This window comes from Hylaeus anthracinus, unplaced genomic scaffold (assembly GCF_026225885.1).
Source record: "Hylaeus anthracinus isolate JK02 unplaced genomic scaffold, UHH_iyHylAnth1.0_haploid 0, whole genome shotgun sequence".
Taxonomy (NCBI): Eukaryota; Metazoa; Arthropoda; class Insecta; order Hymenoptera; family Colletidae; genus Hylaeus; species Hylaeus anthracinus.
In genome coordinates this window covers 3,878,239-3,903,287 of record NW_026533254.1, presented here as the reverse complement: position 1 = coordinate 3,903,287, position 25,049 = coordinate 3,878,239, and the positions used below count along the sequence as shown (strand labels likewise).

General features: G+C 39.1%; 2 protein-coding genes across 3 annotated transcripts in view; both read right to left on the bottom strand.

Moving 5' to 3' along the window:
* LOC128895750 (uncharacterized) overlaps positions 1-21,625 on the bottom strand; it is a 211,551-nt gene extending 189,926 nt beyond the window's left edge. For both annotated transcript variants that reach the window (XM_054158629.1, XM_054158635.1), the window contains exon 1: positions 21,441-21,625. In XM_054158629.1, the coding sequence (XP_054014604.1) occupies positions 21,441-21,625 (185 nt within the window). The remainder of the gene's footprint in view (positions 1-21,440) is intronic.
* LOC128896251 (uncharacterized) lies at positions 2,048-6,342 on the bottom strand. The gene is made up of 3 exons (XM_054159482.1): positions 6,008-6,342; positions 5,371-5,515; positions 2,048-5,307 (listed from the first exon to the last, which is right to left on the bottom strand). The coding sequence occupies exons 1-3, from the start codon at positions 6,186-6,188 to the stop codon at positions 5,274-5,276; spliced, it is 360 nt and encodes a 119-aa protein (XP_054015457.1). The 5' UTR covers positions 6,189-6,342; the 3' UTR covers positions 2,048-5,273.
* Positions 21,626-25,049: the final 3,424 nt, after the last annotated feature.

Genomic DNA, 25,049 nt, shown 5'->3' with positions numbered 1-25,049 from the left:
TTCAAATGGATGTCATTTCATTTGCATTGTTAACTTACGAAAATTAATGCTAACAACCAACTTCTGGTTACCCAGAAACGAAGGATTAAATTAGGATCATTTACCTGAAATAGAAAAGAGATCGTATTATTCAGATTTAACTAATTGTAAGTGGGCGTACAAACCAAAAAGGTTGAAAAATACTGGCTTAAACTAGTACTTTGAACTGACTAAAATACAAATTCTCTGACAGGCTTTCCCTTTCGGAAGCAACGGAAAAACGCTCGTTTTGAAAATTACTCTAACGCGCGTATAATCGACAACGACAAACACGGCGAAAAATTGGTTGCGTTTCCGCAGAATCCGGAAATCGAAATGGAAACAATGGATTCAGGTAGCTCGCATCGTGACGGGAGTGCATTCGAAACCAGACACGGCTGGGGAATCTCGTTTACTTGTAAATTTCAGCACGAACCTGGAACTGTTCAATCCTGTCACGACCTCGTCCCGCAGAGCGCTTCCGTGATATATTAGGCTCCTGCGCGGGATTCTGTCAGCTGTGAAACGCAGGTTAAAAATTCAATTTTCCGAGTTCCCTCACATTGGCATCGAATTTTACATTTGCCATAAGGTAAATGATCCTATTAAAGTATACAAATTTGATTTTATAATAATAGGTATTTCTAGCTGGTATACAAGAATTAATCAAGAACCAATTGAGTTATTTCTATTTTGAATTTTCTATTCTTATACAAAAAATAGCATTTGATACAATGTCTTCTGTGGTGTATGGAGACAAGTTCAGAGAGGTAAACTTAACTGTCAAAGAGAGTGGTGCGAAGAGCAATAGCGAAGGGTCAATTGTATGGTAACCGTCTCGATAGCAATACCAATAAGGAATTACGTGAACGACTCCCAGATGTTTTCTTGTGTATAGTACTAATAAACCAATTAATACTTTTGCGTGAACCCTCTTAATATCAAGTACAACGTCTGTATATTACGTATAATGCCTTAACCTCTTGATCGAATGTTAAAATAAAGTTATTGAAATAAATACCCCGATGATAATGTGGTCATCTACCTTAATTATTCCCAATAGTCTTCTATGTCTAAATAACAATTTTTCTCCCTCTAACGATCCATTTGAAAAAATTGGTAGAAATCTAACCCTACTCTCATGTGTGATCTTACCTAAGCATGAATGTGCGTACTGCTCGCGTAGAGGCAACGTCTTACCTTGACCGAGGGCTTCCGGTATTCTCCTTGCTCGACGTGCTTTCACGTAAACCTTTTTTAACGCGTTGCATTCCGCGCTTCCTTCGAATCTGCCACAGCGTAAACCAGTTCAGACTCTCTCTCACGACAAGACCATTAACTCGTTGAAAGGAAAGCACGAGATCCTCCACGAAGGAAAGCGAAACTGTCACGTGGTCGCTGCCTAACGTTTGGAAACCAGTGAATTAGCAAATTAAGTTATTCATTACATAATCGCTCTAGCAATTCGTATACGAAAACTAACTGTGGTAACGTGAAAAATTCAATTGGACTATTTGCATCCACGACTAGCTCGTTCCTTGGTGTCCACTACTCCATTAAACGAATTAGCATCGGCCGTGTATGTCGATACCGTCAAATTTCACGATGCTCCACCGAGATAGCGGCAACAGTAACCGAGATTCACGGAACAGATGTCCCACGTCAAATTTCCGGCCGGATATTTATTAATTTCCGGCAATGTCGCGCGGTTCTCGACTACGCTGGCTGGCCTGTAATTAAGTTCGCCGAGTGTAGCATGGAACAACCGACGTGGAAATCGTTAAATCGTTACGTCCATCGGCGGGACGCAGAGATCTTGAGCCTGACGATGAACGAATGGCATCGACGAATGAGAATTAATTTGGTTGACAATCGAACTTCCGTCGAGCTGACTCTACTAGCTTTGTTTTAGGTGCACCTACTTATTATGTCAGTTGAGCGTTTCACTGTATAAAACGAATAAATCCACTTTTTGAAAAATCATAAATTTAAGTGTCAAAGCACTTGGTATAGTCAACTTTGTATATTTATAACAACTTTCCTGAATAATAAATCATTTATTTCAACTTTTTGTTTTATAGAGTCAATTAATTTGTACAACGAACGACTCAATTAATAATCGTCCAAACTTTTTTACTTGAGATTTAGGGCACCTCAAAACATGCTTCTTTCTTTCCTCAACATTTTATCACCGATATTGTCGAGGTAGCAATAGGTTGCAATAAAATGGGGACTCGAAGAAACGCTAAAGTTTTACCTCTGGAAAAGAACCTACAGTTTGTCCACCAACTTCGCTAATGTCTCCTGTCAAAGCATAGCAAATACCATGATAACGCGAACACGGGAATCTTAAAAGTTCTCGAAGTATTTCGGATAGTATCGCGCGATATAACACCAAGTTGGTACGGATATCGAAGGCTCGCGCCTCATCGTTGATGCGAGGCCTAAAGTTTGCCAATTTTGCGGGGAAACTCTGGAAAAGCCACGCTTTCCGTAAAGAGTTCGCGGTGTGAGGGCATCCGTGAGAGTTTCGAGTCCCGAGCGTTTCGAGACATCCTTTACACGCCGCCAGAAACTTTAATCGACGCTCGGACGAGTCTCGTTCCACGATTGGCTGACAATGCGCCGATTTTGGGAATTCTGGAAACTCGATATGCCAGAGTTCCCCTGGATTCGGTTGCTTTGTGTTCACGTGAAGTTATTTAGGTTAGGCTTTTTGAAAAATTAATGAAAACGGTTTGTATAACATTTTACTAAATTGTCTTATATCTTACTACGAGCTCATCAAGCCATATCTCAAAAACAGAACATTTTTTGTTCAAATTCAGGATTTCCCTTCGGACATCTACGATATTGAAGCAGGAATCCCCCAGGTCAGTATCTTTTGGAGCCTATTCTATATGTATACATGATACACTTCCAATATTCTTACTACACAAGAAACCATAATTTTTACATTGGCTGATGATACAGCAATTTTAACCACCCACGAAGACCCTCAGACAGCAACTTCCATGTTACAACAACATCTCTTAAAACTCGGTCAGTGGTTAAGCGTATGGAAAATATAAGTAAATGCGACAAATGTAAACATATCACGTTTGTGATATGTTTTACCTTAAAGAAAAGCACGGTTTCTGCGATAACGTTAATAATGTCATAGTACCTCAAATTAAAGTAGTTAAATATTTAGGAACGCATCTAGACTTGCCACCAAACTCTCACAATTAAATATGGGCAACAAACTACTAATATATAAAACAATTATTAAACCCATATGGACATATGGAATTGAAATGTGGGGCATGGCAGCAAAAAGCCACATATCAAAATTAGAATCCGCACAATCCATTATACATATTTAGGACTGCGGTCAATGCACCGTAGTATGTGCGTAATGACGAAATACGCAAAGATCTGAAAATTAGATCGGTAGCAAACGAAATAACTTGAGTAACTATTAAATATAAAACAAGATTAGACATCCACCCCAATGAACTAGCAAGAAATCTGTACAACATAAAATCCGAAGGACCTATTATCCTAACATGTCCACATGTTACAACAGATTTTTTCACACCTGCTAATACAGTTGACCAAATGTCCGTTATTGGACAAATTGTAATCATGCTTGGAGATAACAGAAAAAAAACTAAATTGAACTTTGTTCTACTTGGATGTCCCCTCTGTGGGGACGTCGTAAATCTAAGAACATAACCCCCAAAAACACTTTATTACACAATTATTCTCCACGATACAATAAGTAATTGTCGTTGACAGCGATTGTTAACTTGCACATCTTCCAGTTACAACACCCGGACCAGAAACAGAAGGTAAATTAGCTTCTATGGCATCCTCATCTCCATTTACAATAAGCGATATACCTGCAGCAATTTTGTCCAAATTCCCATTTGTGACTTGCAATATTGCGAGGAATAAAAAGGCAGGTTGCTTCTCGTAACTATTTTACAAGATTCATGTGGACCCAAACAATGTTCGTAGCCACTGTACACGCACAGTGTTTGTAGCGATTATATATTGGTGAAAGTAACAATTTTCCACATGCAGATACAATTGCAGCACCATCAGTTCGAACACGAAACATCGATCACGGACACCTTTGCCACCTGCGTGCTCTTATCCCTGCTCCACCTCCTCGAGACCATTTTTGTCAATTTACAGACTACGATTCTCTTTCCATTTAGAGTCTGTTCACGGCGTGATATAGATGACCTGCGTTTTGGTCTTCGGTTTGCGCCTGTGAATTACGATAACTTCGGTGGGATGCTTCTTCGGTCGATGCGTGACGATGTAAATCGTGTGTCGAGGGTCGGGTGCTGGTGCAGCGATTCCGTGGTCGATGGCCCAGAAGGACAGAATCGCGCCGATTGCGATCACGCTCAGCCAAAATCTAACCCGGTTCATGCTGCGCTGTGATTTTCCGACAAGTGGCCCAGGCCAGCTCGCCGACCCGCTCTTATAAAGCTACCCCTTTATCGTGAATCGTGCGAAACGTGACGAGCTATAAAGAACCACGACCATAAACGCTCCCAAGTGTTCACAGAATCGCGGAACGATAAGTTTTAACGCTAGAGTTCTCTTTAAAATTACTTAATTGTCAGCTACGCTCTTGTCGCCATCTTTGACAACGATTATTCGAATGAAAAGTTTGTTAAATTTTAATGGAGTTTGTGTTGGATTATTTACTATAATTCAACCTTTTATTTTACTACAAAAATAAATGTACTGAGGATATATGTATACAGTCAGTCTCATAAGTATTCTTACTCACTATATTCTATCGAAGATATTTGTCTAAATTAAATGAGAGGTTTGCTGGTTTCAACAAATTTCTCGTTATAAATACATACAAGTGTAAAGTTTATTTGAGCATATATATCTAATGAAACATTTATTTGGGAACGTAAAACCTCTCATTTAATTTAGACAAATTTCTTCGGCAGATATAAAGGGTATGAATATTTATGGAATCGACTATATATCTGTCACTGCAGGATAAAAAGGGAGAAACATTAGGATATGCCCTGCCCTCTCCAAATACCCCCATTTCCAATAAGTTGTTTTTAATTTATCTAAAAAATTTTCATTTAACAAAGCGATCGTAGAATTGTCCGTCACTCCTCGAGAAATATGTAAGTCCTGCGAAACTCAACGCATTGTAGATGATGCAAAATCCTGATTCAACGCTTAAATAATCTTTACCAATAATTCTGATCGATAAATCGAAATTTCATTCAAGCATGACATTGTTCCTGGCACGATTCGTCCCTAGAATAGAGAATTACAAGTTAGAAGAATGCTACAAGTAAGTTTAAGTCTTGTATAAAATACCTTTCCTCTTTCAAACCTCCAACTAAAAACTTCAGGTGGTCGAAATGTTCAAACTCCGTGCCTAACGTTGGATCTTTTGAAACGTTTCGATACTCTACGATGAAACGATCGCGGAGATAATTCCACCAATTTTTGAACGACTCGACTAAAAGAAAGCAAATTGTTTTACTTGAAAATTCTTAAGAATTGTTAGTATGCGACTACAGCACAGATCTGGATTATCATGATTTATTGAACCTGTTTGTTTTAAATACGTAGTAGGTATCGATTCTATCACAAACGCGTTGTACACAAAAATATCGCAAAACAAATAACGCGTCAAATATAAAAAGTGTAATCTAATGTAATTTATCTATTGATATGAGATAAAAGACGGACGGTCCTAGAATTTTCCTGATAAATACGTATCTGGGATAACTACTTAGACTTATCAAAGGATTATCGACGTATAAAACTCTCTACGGCGAGCGAGACGTCTATGACGTTTTATGGTTGTTCGTAAACTACAATAATCGCTAACGTTAAACAAAGCTATTCAACAAAAGATTAAGTTACTCAAATGTTTCTGTCTTTAATATCTCAGAGATGTATATACCGATGAGTGTCAATAATTTTCTAACTCATGAGAAATACTTACTCACTGTTACCCTCTCTTCTTCGGGGATACCATCGAAATCGTCCACCATCTCGCGACATATTTCCATCCAATATCCATCTTTCTTTTTCACGTTGTAAAAATAGTCTTTGACGTGTTCGTTCCACAGTAAACTTCTGTCACGCACTAAGCTGATTAATCTCGCTGTATCGGAATAAGCCATCTTTGTTTCGACGTGAAAATTAAGCGTTTTGCAAGCTACTACTAGTGCATCGAGCGAGTGATCGCTACGTTAATCCAAATGAAAAATCCCACCAGTGTAAACCGCTTTCCCACCTAAGCGACGCGATTCTCCGCATCGAACCTTGATTCAAACCACATTCTGGAATTGCGACCTCAGAACGACGTTATCTACGAAGCCATGATTGGCGAAGACTTGATTTATAGATCAATTATCAAACCAGAAAATTAAAAGTTTTGAATTCATAATCTTATCGCTACGGAATTGCTTTAACCCTTGCAGCGTGACAAAAACAGCGACGCATCGCGCAGTATAGTTCAGATTGGATGGAGCTTGTTTGAGGAAACTTGGCGCAGACTACCATAATGGACCAACGTTTGCCGAAACTTCGGTCGAGTCGACGCGTAATCTTGTAATCAAAAGTCCGAACGTATAAAGCGAATTTAATCAAACTCAGACACACCGAAGCCCACGCTGGTTGCAAACTGAACGGAAACCACGATCTGTAGGTTTGGGGTTCTCTTCACGCTGCCGCGTTACGTATGCTCTTCGTTTCTGGCGAAGAGCATCTTGCAAGCAAGCGGTAATTTCATATCGAGAACATTTAGGGCGCTTTCCGGTAAAACTGTTTGGAATGTACGTGATGTTCATCAATTTTTTTCAAAGAAACATGTAGGCTGGACGGTAATAAATGTAGTTGGTCTGTATTGTGCTGTAAATGTACTATAAAAAAGAATTTTGTCATTTTTATGCACTTGTGTCTTCGATACGTATCGTATGATGTACCGTCATGAAAATTAGAGTACTTGACGAAGACCATCAGACTTTGTAATAGAACCACATAAATTAAAAAAGTTTTCATTTTCCTGTTACATTATTACAATTTTTGTGTGTTAATTTGTGTGATAAATTCGATGAGAAAATGTCTTGGGAGAGAATAGGGTTAATAATCGAGATTCTGATAAACGATCCGAGTTAGTTCTCGAGGAAAGCAAACGATACGAACGATACGAGTATAGATACCGTGCGAAGGAAATTGAGTGGCCTCGGGAGAATTGGAAACGAGATCGGATCGTGGTGCTATTTAAGGAATCTTCCAGAAGATCAGCTGGTCTTTCGACACCAATAACGATCGCGACCTGATCGTGTTCCTGCCCTCTATCGCGGAAAGTCTATTTGTCTCGATGTCGCAGGACAAGCTTGGAACCAAGATCCTTTTTTTTATTCTTCAAAGCTTTGATCTTCGTTCCTGCCACGAAATTTTATGCCCAAGATTTTATTAAATAAAGAAAATTCTCTGATACAAGATACTTCTTCTGTCCATCGAGTCACCCTTTTTTCGGGCTGTTTTTGCTACACGCGATATGTAAACCGTCGTGGAGTAGTAACGAGGTTCAAAGGTCTGTGAAAGAAGGACGCGACGAAAGGAACAACGACTCCTGGATTTCCGATTTCTTTGCCAAACGTGAAACGACGTTCCTGAGAGCTCTGCCAACTGCTCGTAAACCACGAAATAATGTTCCTCGTGCCCCGTGCAGAAGAACATTCGAACAAATACTGAAAATCAGCTGCCGTTTATACAGCAAACCACTCGCTAGATTTTGCCTTTCAAATTATTTTTATTTTCCTTTGAAGTAAATAATAATAAATATTCTGTAAAAGAACAGTTCAAGGGCTCGAAATGGTATACGTGACATAAAACTTAAATAGTTTTATTTAGTTTGAGCATTTATCGAAAAGCAACGTAGAAATAAAGAGTGAAATATAGAATGAAAAATAGGAAAATACTATCACACCGTGTAAAACGTTTTTCCCTCTACGTATAAATGAAAACATCTAGGGTCTCCGAATCGACATAAAATTAGAATACGGCGATGAATTCTCGAACTTGCCAGAGAACTTGTATCCAAACGGAAAGTTAAAAAAGCAAAGTCGCAAATTAAACGAAATTTATCGGCGTTCGCATCTTAATCCTTGAGAAGCTCTCGGGGCGAGCAACGAAACATTCCGCATCCTTAATTTACCTTCCATTTATCTCAGTCTCATTTAAATCCTCCATCCATCGCTTCCTTCTTCCTGGAAGTTAGGAAACGCGGGACTGAGACCAATAAACAAAATAAACAATTTGTAGCCAGGGCAGCCTAGCGCCGCCGTCTCAATCGATTCTCTCCCCATTCGATTCTTATGCTACCTACTGGTTCCTTTCGAGCTTTCGGAAACAATTAATCGTTCGGCGATCGATAAGAGAATTTACAGATTTGGTAGAGCAGATTTGGAGTTCGTTCTTTGCATTAAAATTTGTATTCCCTTAGCACTCAAACCATTCTTCTCACCTGTAGGTATTCTGATTGTTTAAAATACATATTTTAAATAAAACTTGCACATTTCAATGAGATGTGAAGTTGTTTTTGGGCCACAATGAAAAAGGTTACTGTAATGTCAGACATTAATGTTTAGTTATTCCAGCTAACAGATGTAACGATATATAAAAATTTCTCACGATTACTGTGTTCGATGAATACTTATTATGAACCGATTTCTTACGTAAACAAACAAACAAACAAAGCTCCCTCCTGTCGCCAACAGCAGTGACGCCTTCCGATTTGATTCTTTCGAATAAGATTGGTTACTTAATTTGCATTCGAATTTCACTAAAACAATGCTCAGGAAAAGACGAACATTTATTGCAATTGTTCCAAAGTGCATTAGCACTGATTTCCCTTGAATAGGTCCACTTGCTTGTTCGTCCCAGCGAAAATGTCGTCGAGCGCAAAGATTTAAAAACAGCCGTGACAGAATCGAGTAGGAGTCTCGTTATCGGAGCACCAGTGAAATTTCCTGCGTATGGAGATAGGTCATGATGGCCGTGCAAACCACCACGACCTCGAAATTCCCGTTCGCGATTGAATTAGGTGAGACGAGCTAGTGTTGAGGAATTTCCATGCGGGCTTGTGAACCGCTACGCTCGCGAGCATAAAGAGCCCTGATCAGCTACGATGTGTACAGTGGGACAAAAAAGTATATGCACACCCTAGGTTTAGAAGTTAACTGCTTGTAACGAAGTAGTACATTGGTACTTCTCATAAGTATGTGAACACTCCGTGTATTGAAGTAAATATCTAAACAAGGTGATGAATATCACTCATGTTTCTCTGTTTAATTTGTGTTGCATTAGAGAATATAGTTTTCAAATAGTTTATTTAATACCTTACCAGTAAATAATAATTAACAACTAAATAATAATTCAATTTTTGTTTAATTAAACCATTCACTGCTAGGCAAATTTAAAGGCAATCTAGGTTATTATTTTGATAATAAAAAGTATTTTTGTTGGTTTAAAAAGTAACTTTATGATCTTCTTTTGCAATAATTCGTGACTCAAGAGCTATAAACTTATCTCTTGATTAATTGCAATAAATTTGAACTACGAGACATCTAGTAGTTGCCAGTGAATGGGTTAATGTATCACTATTTCAAGCTATCAATGCTTCTAAAATTTCTTTTACCAACCTTGGCACTCTATCTATTAATTTCACCACTGAATCCGAAAGAATATATATTATTCCATTTATTTTGTAGTATCTCGCCATAAATGATTTGAATGATCCCATGGTATATATTAATCATCCATCCAAAGTGTTAATTGTCTATATATTTATGAACAGGTGTGTACCTACATGACTAAGACATTCATCATTTTTACATTATCCTCGAACGGTAAATGATTAATCTCCTCCAGTTAGCATATCGTTTCTACGTATAGAGGAGCTCGAAAATTAATAACTCCTTCTGTACTGTGAAACTGTTCTTGTGAAACTGGACTCGCAGATACTTTCTCGACCCACTGTATATCTCGCTTAAGCTCATTGCGCGCAAGATATTAATCTCTCTTCCGGTTTCCTTTGAAGTTTTCGGACCTTAAGCGGACCAAAGGTAATCCGATTTGGCTGCTCGCGAGCAGCGTCATGTACCACTACTTAGCGTTTGATACTTAGCGTTGCTTAGGTAATTAAACGGCCGCCATTTTGCACCGTTGAGGATTAACATTGCCACCGAATCCTTATACGCCAATCCTGTTTTTCTATCAGGCACAGAAACACCTCCACACGAGCACGTTATGTCTCGCGAACAATCTCTAGGAAATAGGGTACAGTGATGTGAACAATTAACCCTTTGACTGGACATTTTTGAGAGGTGTAAATTTAAAAAAAATATTTGTTTATAGGGAGTGATAAAACGAAACTTGTTCATATTTACAGTTTATTCATACGATGTTTAGATTTAGAGATAAAAATTGAAAACTTAGAAGACCTTTTTCCTACAATTCAGTTTTTGCAATGAACTTTTAACTTTTCAATTTTTATTTTCGAAGCTAACCGTCCTACGAATAAACTGTGGATCTTCGCGTGGAAGTCAAAGCTATTTATTTAATTTAGAGAAATTTCTTCAACAGACACAAAGGCTACGAATGCTTATCGTACTGACTGTATTTCTCCAACCTGATTGGATACTGGTCATTATCTATTCGAGGTAATCAAAGATTCCTAATCTCGTTAGGCTAACGACGAAACTAAATTGAAACAAAAGAGGGAAAATTGGACACGTGGAATAAGCGGACGAAATTTCAAATATCGGAATCCCATGAAACTGAACCGCGCGCAATCGTGGGATTCAATAACAATTGCGATGGCGAAAGGTTTGAGGGTGGCTTTAGCTATCTCGCGCAAGCTCTCCCACAAAGGAGGAATTGCATCCCCGTAGGTCGCCATTCCGCTTGGAAGGCGGTATTCTAAGAAAATTCAAAGGCTAATGACGATTTACAGTTACTCGCTTCAATATTCGGAGGCTATAGTTCTCCTGGATTTGTTTGTTGATATCTTCGTAAATTATCAAAATATTCATTCGGTTGCTTTTCATTATGTTAAATTATATATTATAGATGATAATGATATACGCAATTACCTTGTACTTAGTGTACATTATTGTATCATATGTAAATTTTAAACGAAAGAATGTCTAGTTTTCACGTTACAATAATATTCGGACATTACATACAGTACATAAGCACATATAGTACTTGACTCAGGAATTCTAGAAACGTTTCCAGTAAAGTGTTTACGTATTTTTGTGTACAGGTACCAATAAAATTTCGTCGTCAACGTAAAGGACCTCGTCATAGTAACGCGAATCGATGGTCACCGTTGTGACGATAAATATTCGTTTCAAAGGAGCCAGGCCAACCAGAATATATACCGAGAAGTGAACTCGATCGGTTACATCGAAGCACGACTACGTATAGGTACCATTTAACTGGGATTACTGCAGCCAATATTACTAAGGCAATCGCGATCGGTTCTATAACGCAGCTAGCGATTAGAGTAATTGACGCAGGGCTACAATTGATTTTATCGACACTAATTTCGCTGTATCGACGCGACTGATTCTATCGCGATGATTAGAAGCAATTTCGCGGTGACGATCGCCATAACAGCTCTCTCTACCTAACGGTACTACGTCTTTGTTGCGTCAGAATTTTTTTTTAAATCAAATTAAATATTGAAATGTGTAAACAAGAAATTAATCGAATCAGCGAGCCTACGCTGAATATGTGCATTTATCCAGAATGAGGTATTAATACTATTAATATTAATTTACTAAATATTTATTCACGCACGTTTTATATGTCTATCCCAAATTAACATGAGCGATAAATATGCGAAATTCGCGGTCAGCTTAGCAATGAATAAATAATTGTTTAATATTTCTGATTTTATGATCGACCAGGTTTATTTCTATCTTATCGAATTTGTCACATTTGCTTACACTATAAATAAAAAAGAAAGCACTCTACTGACGACAAAAATTGTTTCTGCGAGACATTATACTTGACTCTTAGCGATAATAGTTCACGCGTATTTGCATAACCATACTCAAGTTTCCAAGCGGAGTAGCATGATTCACGCGATCCTCTCGCAATCTTGCTTCGTTGCGAATCTCAGCCTCGTCCTGGAGATGCATAAAAGAAGAGGTATGCACCTGCGGCGGAGGAGATTCGGCCGCGAGACGAGAAAGTTTCCGCATTAGCCGGAACTGCAAAAAGGAAGACGGTCAAATTACCTGAATCCCGACGGGCCACGGCTAGTCTGCTAAAAAGGAGCGGTAGGATGCCTTTCGTACCAAGATTATACCATTTGGAACCGTGTGTCGTTCATAGCGAGCGAGCTTCGCTCCGTGTCGTGTTCGCAGGTGCAAAAAATTTTTCAGAACGAATTTTTCAGCACGAACTTCGTCGCTCGCCACTTTAATTGAAACTACGCTGCGGAGCGCAACTATAGTAACGTTCACAGTTTTAAATGTTTCAGGCTTTTAGATAGAAATGAGGAAAAATCAATTATACGAGCTCGGAGGTATGGTAAATAATGAATTTTATGTTGATACCAGTTAATCTACTAACCACAAGTTGTGTCGGGTAAAAGAAACTGTTTTTACTATATTTTTACAATTTTTTTTAAACAAATGCATACTTTTCATAGGGAGCACGGTTTTAAAAATCTAAAAAAATTGAGAGTGTAGTCGAATTTGTCTCATTTCATTCTTTGAAGGTTGGTGGGTTAAAAAGTATTCCACTTTTTGCTCAGCTTTGCTACTTTATTTATAGTTTCTCATTCATGTAGCAATACTATACCAGGGCTTCTAAAACTTTTTTCATTCACGACCCCATTTATGATTGTGATTTTTTTCTCAACCCAAAAAATATAAATCCTCAGACCAAGAAATATATAAAAATAACATATTACATATAATAATTAATAAACTAATTACCGAATAAATACAAAAATACTATATTATTTTTGCGATGTCCACTCTCGTGTTACAATGGAACAGAGTCAACTGACTACACTGCAAAAGCGACAACACTGCACTAGTTCACACTACAATCAGTGTTGCTTAATCGTTGTCTCGCTGCATCAGAAATGACACAAAGCGCAATTCACGAAACCTGTGACACAAAGTGCGCTATTTTCGAACTCTTACAAATGTATTTAAATATTTTACATTAAAATCTTGCGACCCCAAGATTTCGCTAAGCGACCCAAGTTTAAGAAGCCCTGCTATAAACGGACGCTAAAAGTACAACAAGTGGAATCAGAAATGTATACAAGTCAAAACGCGTTAGCAAGTTGTTGACAGTGTTCTTCTGTGCAACTTGAATTTTATTTTTTTTTTTTATATATAATCGTGTGCTTCGAAGAGTTAAGATAGAACTATCAAAAACACACTCGCGAATTATCTATGGGAGTGGTGAGCAAAGCTATAAGACTATGGATGTTGGCGAAATCGATTGTTAATCCGTGAATCTCTCTGCCGGAGGTTTCGCGCGAGTCAAAGGACGAAATCTCGTTGCGGGAAGATACAAGCGCAGGTCGAGGCGACACGCTAATTATTATGCGGAATGTGTTTCACCGAGACCGTGGCTGACCCGAATTAAAATGGACGTGATCGTTATTCACGGAATAATTAGATTAAAAAGTTCCTCCAGTTTTTCGTTGTACTAATAAAACGCCACGAACCTGTGCTTTTTCATGGTTGAATGGCGTCCAGCGGTTATGAAACATCTTTTAAATGGCTTCCAAAAATGGCCATTACTCGATCGAATATGCTCATTGATTCTTAGCTCGTTAGAGTCGTTCTTTGAACATTCCAGGAACGAAATTAAAGGAATTATATTATCATACTACATGAAATAAAGGACAAATTACAATACATTGTATGTAGTACTTGGTAATTACAGTAATTGTGGAAGAATAACAATAAGCAAAATCTGATTGCTACTGAAGTTCGTATAGATTGCAATGGCCATCAGGTTGAGACTTATGTGTACAGATAGATTGCAAGTATATCTATCTAAACTGGAGTTGTAAATATATATAGATTGAATACAATGGTAGAGAGACAATTTTACCACTTCGTACTATAGAATATTAGCCCTTTACATTTAATATTAACTCATATTATTCACTCGTTGCACAATGTGCAGGAATGCAATCACGTGGTTTTTTGAAAATATTTTCAGTCTCGTAATATCATCGTTCAGCGTTGTTATTACTTTTCCATTTTTACTGGTTTGCCGCGCGACGCAACTTGCCTGACGAGGAATTTGGAAGGAATAATTCTGGCGCAGTTCGCTACGAAAAAGGAAGGAAACGGGATAAAATTAACGACTCGCGTGACATTGCGCAAAAAAGAGAAAAGAAAGAAAAACACGAAGATAGAAAAGGAAGCAGGAACGGTTTCTCTTTTGCTGGCGAGGGACCAGCAAGATACAAAAAATAAAGTAAAGAAGAATCGTTCCAGTTTCCTTGGTTCGGGCCGCTTTTGAAATAACCGCCGCGACCCTGAGCTTCCTTTCATGAAAGGAATACGTACGTACAGGCATTCATTCTCCGGCTTTATCTTCGTTTCTACGCCCCCGCGTATGATTTTTTACTATTTTTAACCCCAATTTTCAGCGGGCCGTTTGCAGCTCGCGTCGACGGTAAGGAATGCTTAAAAACGCGCCCCGTGGAAATGTCAGGAGTCACTCTTGCGCGTATTAATTCCCCCTTTGGAATTTCATCGTGCCTTTAGAACCTGGCTTTAACCAACGCGAGCCTTTATTTTCGTCGTGGATTGGAAGGGGTTTGCTTAAATGTACAGGTTGCAAAGTTAAAGGCTTTCATGCCAATTTTTAAGAAATTCAAAGGCATATTTGAATTTTGATATACATTTATTGAATTACATAAGCACCATTTTGTTTCACAACCTTTCAACCTCTCAAGGGATACACAAGTGTTATTTGTTTTTAACCACTCCGATATATTCAGACCTGTACCATCTACCAAAACTTGGCATGGACTTTCCAGACAAATCATTATAAAATTGTTATTGTTGCGACGGCATGAAGATGCCGCGCGAGATTCCGAAGTTGCATCGTCGCGACAGTTTGAAGATGCTCCTTCGAACGAGCGGAAACGAGATCCCGTTCTTCCGGTTGCGAAGAACCGGGAGATATTTAAAATGAAGAGTTCTGTGTTAGACTTGTTGACGAACGAACTTTTTTAATATACCTCAAAGTTTATAAAATTATAGTTGTAAATAAATATTCAAAGACATTTTCGTTTATAAATAGTGTTGTTATAATGGTTTCTTCTCGCTGTTCGACACCCCGGCACAACATTATGGTTGTTTCATTATTTTTCTAGCAATTCCTAGTTGCGTTGCGTTTGGTTAAAGGAGGAGGTTAATTGTATTTTAAAATTCACATGGGAACGGTCATCGACGTTCTTCCAACACTTTTACGTATAGAGACCAAGTGCTTAGCTTCGAAGTTAACGCGTGTTGGTAGACTACATTCGATTTATTATTATCATGTATTATTCTATTATTCATTTCTGGAATCGAATTCAGTCCTGATGTTGCAACGACTAAAGCTTCGAAGCCATGGGACCGTATGAACCCAGGAAAAGGTTGACTCGGACTGAAAATACAATATTTACCTGGGAAAATTTGCACGTTACATTTTATAGAACTTCTACGCTTCTCCAAGATCAATAGTACAATATTAAGTAAACAGTTTCCCGGATGGCAACTTCCTTCTACTGCGATTCGGGTAATCAGCATCTAACGATAGCCACGTTTCGTTTTCCCAACGCTTTCTCAGCCATCTCCGAAAACAAACAACAAAGTAAGTCTCTGCTCAACGAAGTTGAATCGACCATTGTGAAAGTAAGAAGCAACGTCGAGAAACCGCTAACAGTGAATGATGTGTCCTGCGCGCGGTGAATATTCAACAAGAACGAAATTTGTTCGGCCAATTAGAACGCATTGTCATTCTTATATCGCGGGTCGCGCCATTGTTTCGGTTGGGTACCTCCAACTTCAAAGCGTCAAACGAACGAACGAATACTCGTCTTCGCAAATGTTTCAGGACACTTTTTCGGCAAATGCGCGGTCGCTGTTAAACCTTTATTGACCTGTGTAACTTTCAGGTCACATGCTCATATTTTACATCTTAGCAAGTAATTTTAGTTTCTTCACAAGATGATGTATATGTCTTGATTAATTAGTTTCTGAAATAGCCAGTAACAATATTGAAAAAATATCAATGTTTAACTCTATTATAGACCTGTGTAACTTCCGGGTCATGTGCTAATATTTTACATTTTGCCAAATAATTTTATTTTCTTCATAAGATCACGTATACACCACTGTTTATAAATATGTGGACACTTACCAACTTCAATGAATAACTAATATACACCGTACATTATTATTATAAAATGTGTACCATAATCTAGTATTATACTGCAAACTAAATACAGAAACATAAGTGATATTTATAAATATATTCGTAACATTTTTTAAAAACTTATCCCAATTAAGGAAGTGTCCACACAATTATGAACGGGGGTGTACGTCTCGAGTAATTAGTTCCTGAGATAACCAGTAACAATATTAAAGAAATATCAATATATATGGCCTATAAATGTCCTCCTATTTGTATTTTATGGTAAATAAGTTGTGATCATAGCAAAATGTCGCAGTGGATTTTGCAGGTGCATCGTTGAAAAAAAGAATGAGGTCACAGTAAGATAGACACCGTTATGCCATTAAACTTTATCCTCTATCATCCGTTTTTTCTTGTCAGCCGTGTAAGAAATATGACCCGCGATTCCACCGACTCGCCCTGCATTCGCGTTCAACTTCAGCGGGAAAATAAACATCGACTCTTTCGTTCGGTACACTATTTTGTCCGAAATTCTTCAAAAAATCGTATGATTTATTCTCAGATACGGCAGCACCTCGAAACGTATTTCAAAACGAAACTATAAATCTCGCGCGCAAAACGAAACTATTTTTCTTTCTAACGTGCCCTGTGTGCCGTCTCATGTAAACATTGCAGCTGAAAAATTTAATATAACGCTTTCAAATATCGTACGAGATTTACGGCTTTTTATTTAATTGTATTTCGTAACTCTGCCTCATTGACGAGGCAGAGATTCCCATTTGCTTGATTAATTTGCAATTTATTGGTATCTTTAAATTGCTTGCGATAAAATAAATTCTGTTTTCAACGATGATATTATTAACGAAATGGAAGTCAAAGTTTGATTTCCACATGTGAAAATATTTGTGAGTACTTTGTGAATAGATCCAAATAATTAATGGAATATTAAAAAATAAATTTGTTTCCAATAAATTTGATACATTCAGACCTGTCCTAATGCCACCTACCAAACATCGACGCTAACTTTCCGTCCTGCCCTATAAATCTGGCCCATGTCGACTGAAAACACTGAACCTAGATGTCCGTATCAGCGAATAGATAAACTCGGAGGGAACAAGTCTCACCTCAGCGTGGTATCCAGCGTACAGTATGGAGGTAGATCGACCGATCGATCCGTTCTGGCAATTAATCGAACGAAACGATTGCGCGTAACACACTCGCGCACACACCTTTTTCACTTTCACTCGCACTCGACGACTCCTGGAGAACGCGAATCGCTGACGAACACTGCTGCAAATAGCCGTCGCTCGTTAGCCGCGATCGAAAGGTCTTCGAGGATTTCCCTAACAGGATTTTGTTTCGAACGGATGGAAAACAAAAAAGGCGAGGACGGGGAGTAAAGAAGGCGTAGTTTAGCGAACAACGCTGAATATTTATAGGTTCGCCTCGCATAAACAAACGTGACCCACCGCAATCAATGCGAAATTATTTCCCTGTTTGACGACCCACGGTGAACCATTTGCATATCGGAACACATTGGTGAAAAAAGAATTTTCTTTCGTCAGTTCCTTGTAATAGGTGCAGAAATTAATTCTGTGCCGTTATAAAATATACTTACCATATATTTACAATGGAAGCTTTTATGTATGTATACAAAGAACACACAAGTTTTAATTTTCCCTCAGTCACACGTTCCAAGAGAGCATACAGTCAGTCTCATAAATATTCGTCTCTTGTATGTTCATTAAAGAAGTTTGTCTAAATTAAATAATAGGTTCGATGTTTTCAAATATATGTTTCATTACAAATATGTACATGGATAAACTTTGCACTTGTATAATACTCAAATAAATTTTTCATCTATATATGTATATATAAATGTTAGTTAATATAAGTGTAAAGTTTATCCATGTACATATTTATAATGAAAAGTTTATTAGAAAACATCAAACTTATCATTTAATTATCATTTACTTATCATTAAATTTTTTCTATCGACATAAAGGGTACAAATACTTATGGGACTGCCTGTATCATTTATCCAATTTTTGACTGCTTTAAAAGATTCATCCTCGAAGCTGTTAAGCGAAATGGCAGCCAACGCGATAAACATTTCCAGCGGTGTACATGATATCCTGCTCATTCCACGCTCGAATACCCACGGGAATCCTCTAACCAACAATCCCTGTTTCCTTGGGCTCGTATCTCGACGAATCCCGGTTGGTAAAAGGTGCAACGGGCATTCGAAGACGCGAAGCGAAAAAGACAGTTCCTAATAATCCCGAGAGCAGCGTGTTTCCACAGAATTGAGCGGAATTCCCCAAGAGACGCGGGCAGAGGCGTCGCCCTGAGACAATCGGAGTAACCATAATCAGAATCGCTTTGTCGTCCGGGTAGTAGGCCGAACCGGTGCCAGAGATAGCTCTGCAATGTTCCCAGCATTAATCAGAGTGCTTTCGATCCTGTGGCAGAGGCTACGCGCGAGACCAATTTCACTTATTCCGCCACTAGCCGCGCGCGTTATTCGCACGATGAATCCTGCGCCCTCGGGGACACGGAGAGAGGAAAATGTGAAAAAAAGTGAAATGCACGGCACGTGAAAACGAATTGCCACCGTTGAACGCGCGATTTTTGGCGCGGGTAACTCGATTCCTCGAGGAGGTCAACGGCTTTTCCGCCAGCGTGCTCGGGTTCGTTAAAGAGGCACTCTGGTTTTGAACGTGTTATGAAATACGCGAAGTGAATCTTTGACGGTATGTGTGAATATAATTCGAATAGCTGTACGAATTTTTCTGGGTCCATAGGTATAATTTTGTAGGAAGTACGAGAAGTTGAATAAAGTGGACCAGGAAGTACTTAAGAAGATGTGATGGTTCCAACATCGCTATATTATTTGAAAAATCTAAACGAAAATTATTTGTTTAAGACTCAATATGTGTACAATAAACGCCTACAAACAGATGTTCTATTAAGACAATTGTTTTTGAAAAAGGAATTGTCGAATACAGCTATGATTTTCTTCACGCGTATATACATATTACTAGAAAAATCTAAATGAAACTTATTTGTTTAAGACTTAATATGTGTACGATAAACACCAACAAACAAATGTTCCATTAAGGACAATTGTTTTCGAAAAAGAAATTGTTGAATTCAGCTATGACTTTCCTCACCCGACCAAGGTGACTTTGTCTCCCTCATGAAGATATTTTAATTTGTAACGCTACAAATAACAAAGTTTTCTAGATTTTTTGTAAGTAACACAAGTAAACTTCCCAGGTTTAGGAAAGATGAGTTTTAACGCGGATATCCGATAGCTGCCGAGGCAAAGGGGGTAGTTTTGTCAGTAGACGATCGCGCGAGTCTGACGGGTTGATTAATCGTGAAGCTGATGTTAGATACTAAATGAAGATAAAAGTCAGGTCAATTTGAAAATTTGTTTTCTGACGACGAAGCTACGATTATAAATAATTCACACGAGATCCTTCCCTCCGATAAAAATGTCTGACTGATGTTTAGGGTTATTGCAGAGAGAGAGTTCGTGCGGAATAGTCCACAAGACATTTTATTCGGCAAATGGAACACAAGTAATATTGAGAAAATTGCACGCAAAGAATGTTGAGGTCGTATCAGACAATACTCAGAGAGATGGATGAACACTGTAATCGACTTCACGCAACCTATGAACCTTCAACCTTCCAACAACTTTCACCCTATGGCAGCAGAATGTATCATTTAGCAGAACTTCTATCATTTTGTCCGACTTTGTCTTCGAGAAGGTCGCGAATAGGGGTCGCGCGTTATGCAAGGCTCATCAAATGAATTCTAAAGGTGGAAGTCGTATGAGAAACAGGAAACTAGAACGTTGGTAGTGGAAACCTTTCGTAGACGATAGAGCACGATGATAAACGGAAGAGAACGACGCAAAATTACCGACGGACACGAGAACGCGACCGATCACGCACGCAGGAAAGAACGTACACGGAAAAAGGGATGGAGACTCGCGAACATCCGAACCACGCGGGAGTTCCTGCGGAACTGACTGCTACTTCCGCAAGATCGTGGAAAAATCACGAGTCTATCCCTTCCACTAGGACTGAGTCACGTGACTGCAACCCCTCGCGCAACCCACCCAGTCGCGGTTGTACTATAACTGCTGGCCCTGGCGGTCGATGAATGATCGTCCAAGCCACGGGGGTTCCGTGCGATACGAAAAATATTGCCTGTTTGTGAAATATTGAAGTGGAGTAGAAAATCCAAAAGTTTTGGTCTCTTTCCAACCATTAGATCCACGGTTTATTCTTTTTTTGTTGTCCTTTGTAATATCTCCACTTACCATGTTGCTTTTTCAAAGGTGCCAGACATAGAAAACATAAAAAGGGACAAACAGTGACTCACCTGAAACAGAAAAAGAATATCGAGATGTTAAGATGTGGATATTATTGAAACTACAAACAACTACAGCTTCCAGGTGAAAGCCCCGTTCTTTGAATAAGATACTCAGCTAGCTTCTTCAGGGGTTAAATGAGCCGTTCATTGGACTAATCGATTAATTCCATAAAACAGAAAGTTGCGAAATGCGATGAAACATTATACATTGTTTTTTAAAATTCCCTTTATAATATAAATTCAAATAAATATTGTAAAATTCGTAAATACAGATGTAGCTTTCATCTAACGGTATATAAAATTAATAAGAAAGAATAGCCAAAGAATAATCGTCAGTAATGTTACAATTTTTATGTGACTGATGGAGTTAATCGATTTGTGCAATGAACGGTTCAAATGTCACATTAATGTTGACACAATATTGATACAATATCAGTGTGCCATTTGAACCCTGAAGAGTCTACTTGGAATGCTAGTGGAACGTCAGAGTATCTTAGTATATAAATTTACTAATAAACAATGCCCTAGTTCTTTGGTGTCTAGACTAGAACACACCCTTAACACAGAATTCGCCTAACCTTGCGGATCCAGCAGGCCTGACAGCGTCGTACCGAACGCTGAGCTTTCTCCGCTGATTCCTCGGGCTCCTGAGAGCTTCTTTGGCATCCTTGGGAAGCCTGATGCTGCCACGGGAGATTTGCGAGCTCAGCGGCTCGTAAGCGTCCGTGGTGCATCCACGAATGCAGCCGCAGCAATTGGACATCGCGTTTCCGAGACACAAGTTTGTTCCTTGCACTTGTAATAAAAAAAACTGGAACGTTCCTTCGAAGCACGTTGAACAGTACCTAGGCTTCGATGAAATATGCTTCGACGAGCTCGCAGCGAGAGCTGAGCAGTGATTGCTTTCAAGGATTTTGCAGTAATCCCTCACAATTGTCAAGTTAATCTAATCGCAAACTACATTTGTAATTTGCTATTGCAATTGGTCGTTTGTTATTTTTTACTGGAGACGTTTAATCATCGGTTGATTATCGCTGTATCGATCATGGGAGAATCTTGATTATTGCAGAAATTAAAAATAGTTTGTGACAATGCTCTTCGCACCAGAAACAATACTTATTTCACAACATAGATACTTTTTAATATACCACGGGCTAATCTATGTTTCTCTGAATCTTTAAGAGAGATTCTGCGCAGCAATCGCGATCAACACTGATGCAATCATCGAGGCAAGCACTACCGAACACTGGACAACGCGAGAACAGTCGAACTGGAAGGTGTATCGATTAGTCGATACGACCACCGTGAAACGCGTCTTTCGAGCGTCCAGGAATTTCTCGTCTGTCTAACCTCAACGTCGTTTGAACGTGTTTCGAGAGGACAGCTGCGGATTGCACCGCGGACACGTCGGCTTCCGGGTTCTTTGACACGTCTCTCGCGACTGGATTCGCAAATACCTTTAGCGCTCTCTGGTATTTCAGAAAACGGTTCTTTTTCGGCTCGCGGAGAGGAGGATAATAAAAAAAAGTGGAACCTTCGATATTTTACGTGGATTTAAATATACAATCAGTCCCATAAGTATTCGTACCTTCCATGTTTATTGAACAAATTTATCTAAATTAAATGATAGATGTGATGTTTCCAAATTAATTTTGCATTATAAATATATACATGTGTAAAGTTTATTTCTGTACATCAAACATCAAACCTATCATTTAATTTAGTCAAATTTCTTCAAATGTCATAGAGAGTACGAAATTACGAATACTTATGGGACTGCTGCACGTGTAACGTGAGGATCAATTGAAGCGACTAAATTCACATGAGATCGTGAATTACATGAAGGGATTCACGTGATCATACTCACACGAAGGAAATCTCAGATACTCGCAGTTCTGGATATTCATAGTTATGCGATGCGTATGGACCACTTATGTGGAATATGTTGCGTATAGTGTATGTGGAATTTATGTAATACGTATTGCGTCGTATATCCAAATTATCGACAGTAATTGCTCAAAGAACAATATTTGCCCAAAAAACAAAACCTCCTATCAACATTCCCCAGCTGCGTACAACGAAAGGCTCTCAAAACAACACAAATTCCTCCCCGAAACCTAAAGGATGATATCTTATCGATAACTTAGGTGCCTCAGCTACCCATATACCAACGTACAGTGTATATAATATTTATGTAGTAAGTGTTGTGTTGTATATCTACAGTATTTTCAAGTATGCGCAGTAATTATCCAAAGAACAAAACCTCCTACCATCATTCTTCAGTCGCGTACAACAAAAAGCTCCGAAAATTACACAAATTCCTCCCCGAAACCTAAAGGATGATGTCTTATCGATAACTTAGGTGCCCCAGCTACCCATATACCAACGTACAGTGCATATAATATTTACGTAATAAGTGTTGTGTCGTATATCCACAGTATTCTCAAGTATGCGCAGTAATTATCCAAAGAACAAAACCTCCTATCATAATTCTCCAGCCGCGTAAAACGTAAGGTTCCCAAGACAGCATAAATTCCCAAATCGGAAATTTGTCTTCCACCGAACGTTTGGCGAAGTGCCTCCGTGTGCGACGTTCAACGAGCTCGTTCGAAGCTTGGATTAAGTTCCTAAGCCGCGCATTCAAACAATTCCTGAGAGATTTCGAGGGCGATCGAAATTCGGAGAAGCGCGCGAAGCCTGGGACGAAGGTTGTAACGCGAGAGGACGCGAAACAATGCTGCCATCGCGAACCGGTTGCGTGGCCGATTCTCGTCGCGCATTTCAGGCACGTTTATGCATAGGAAACGCCGTTCACGGTACAAGCTTTTTATTCCTGGCCCATCCGTCTCATCGCTTGTTCTTGTCCCTCGTCGCCCGAACGACCTCCACCTTCGATAATTGTTCGACGATCTTTAACATTCAAGCTGCACCTGAAACGCTGATTCTACACGCGGCCCTAACGGTTCGCGATGCTCGACTGGACAACTGTACGTCCATTCCATCGTGAGGATTTTGGTTGGGGAAAATGAGGATTTCCTTTTAGATTTTACAGATGGAATTTTTTCTTGGGGAATGCGTGATTGCTTTAATTGCAGACCAAATGAAATGTTTTGGTAGTCAGGATTTGAAAGAATTCTCTTGATCAGAATGAAAAAGAATATTGCATAATATTTCTTGGGAAATAGGGCGATTTAAGTGCTTTAATTGCGGGCAAAGTGAAATGTTTCGATAGTCAGGAATTCAAAAAACCTTCTTCATCAGAAAGAGAAAGAGTATTGTTTTGATCATTAAACCACAAAGAATTCTCACGTGTATAGAATGTCGTTCCACAGCAAGAGGTTGACAATTTCTGGCAGTGTTATTGTGGCTACTTGGCCTAGTTTATACCATACCAGAGAACAGAAATACCTGACATATCTCATAAGCTTTGCTCGTGAGCTCGAAAAAGTTTGGAGCGTCACGTCAAGCGCTGAAATACTCGAATAAAGATGATTTGGATAATGTAGGATCTATCGAACCTTGCAAATTTCCGCGCGACGTGGCTCCCAACGACAAACCGCACGGATCACCGAGTACGAATGGACCGCGAATTTTCTGGCCGAGCACTCGCGCACAAAATCGCCGCGCGACGAATTTCGATCGATCGACGAACGTTCCGCGGGTCATCGAGTCAGCGAGCCCGTCGAGTTCTTTCACGGTGGCAGCTCGAAACGGTACTGACCGAGAGAACTTCGCACCGAATGAAGCAGAGAACGAAGAAATGGAAGAAGGCCCGAAGAGAAACGAAGGAGTAGAGGAAACGCACGTGTTCGCGCGTGTGTCAGCTGGGGATGTTTGTCCGCGGCTCGAGCAGAATTTTATGCGACCAACGTGTAGGCAGTTTCTGCTTAATTTAGTCGTCGAATGAGGAGCCTACGACGTAAGCCTCTTTCTTCTGTTTTTCAAAGTATTCTTTTTCTTCTTTTGTAAAATCTCTTTTCAGATTTGATAGTTGATAGATAGTTGATAGAGGTTCGATAAAAAAATTCATGTAACAGCTTTGAGATAAAATGCTGAGTTTGTTTCTATTCGGTGCCAGGTCTGCAATGGCTCGGTATTGCGTCAGAGTAGAGCTTTTATTGGCGAGGATAGGAGAAGTAGAACAAACAAAAAATGGAATCCGGATCGCCGAGGCGTGTGATCGTAGC

Bases quoted from the DNA above. Each gene is read 5' to 3' on its own strand.
- LOC128896251 (XM_054159482.1), bottom strand. From the start codon at position 6,188: ATGGCTTATTCCGATACAGCGAGATTAATCAGCTTAGTGCGTGACAGA. The intron at 5,516-6,007 runs GTAAGTATTTCT...GCTTTCTTTTAG, and splicing joins AGAAGAGAGGGTAACAGTGA to TCGAGTCGTTCAAAAATTGG. The intron at 5,308-5,370 runs GTATTTTATACA...TCTCTATTCTAG, and splicing joins GGAGGTTTGAAAGAGGAAAG to GGACGAATCGTGCCAGGAAC.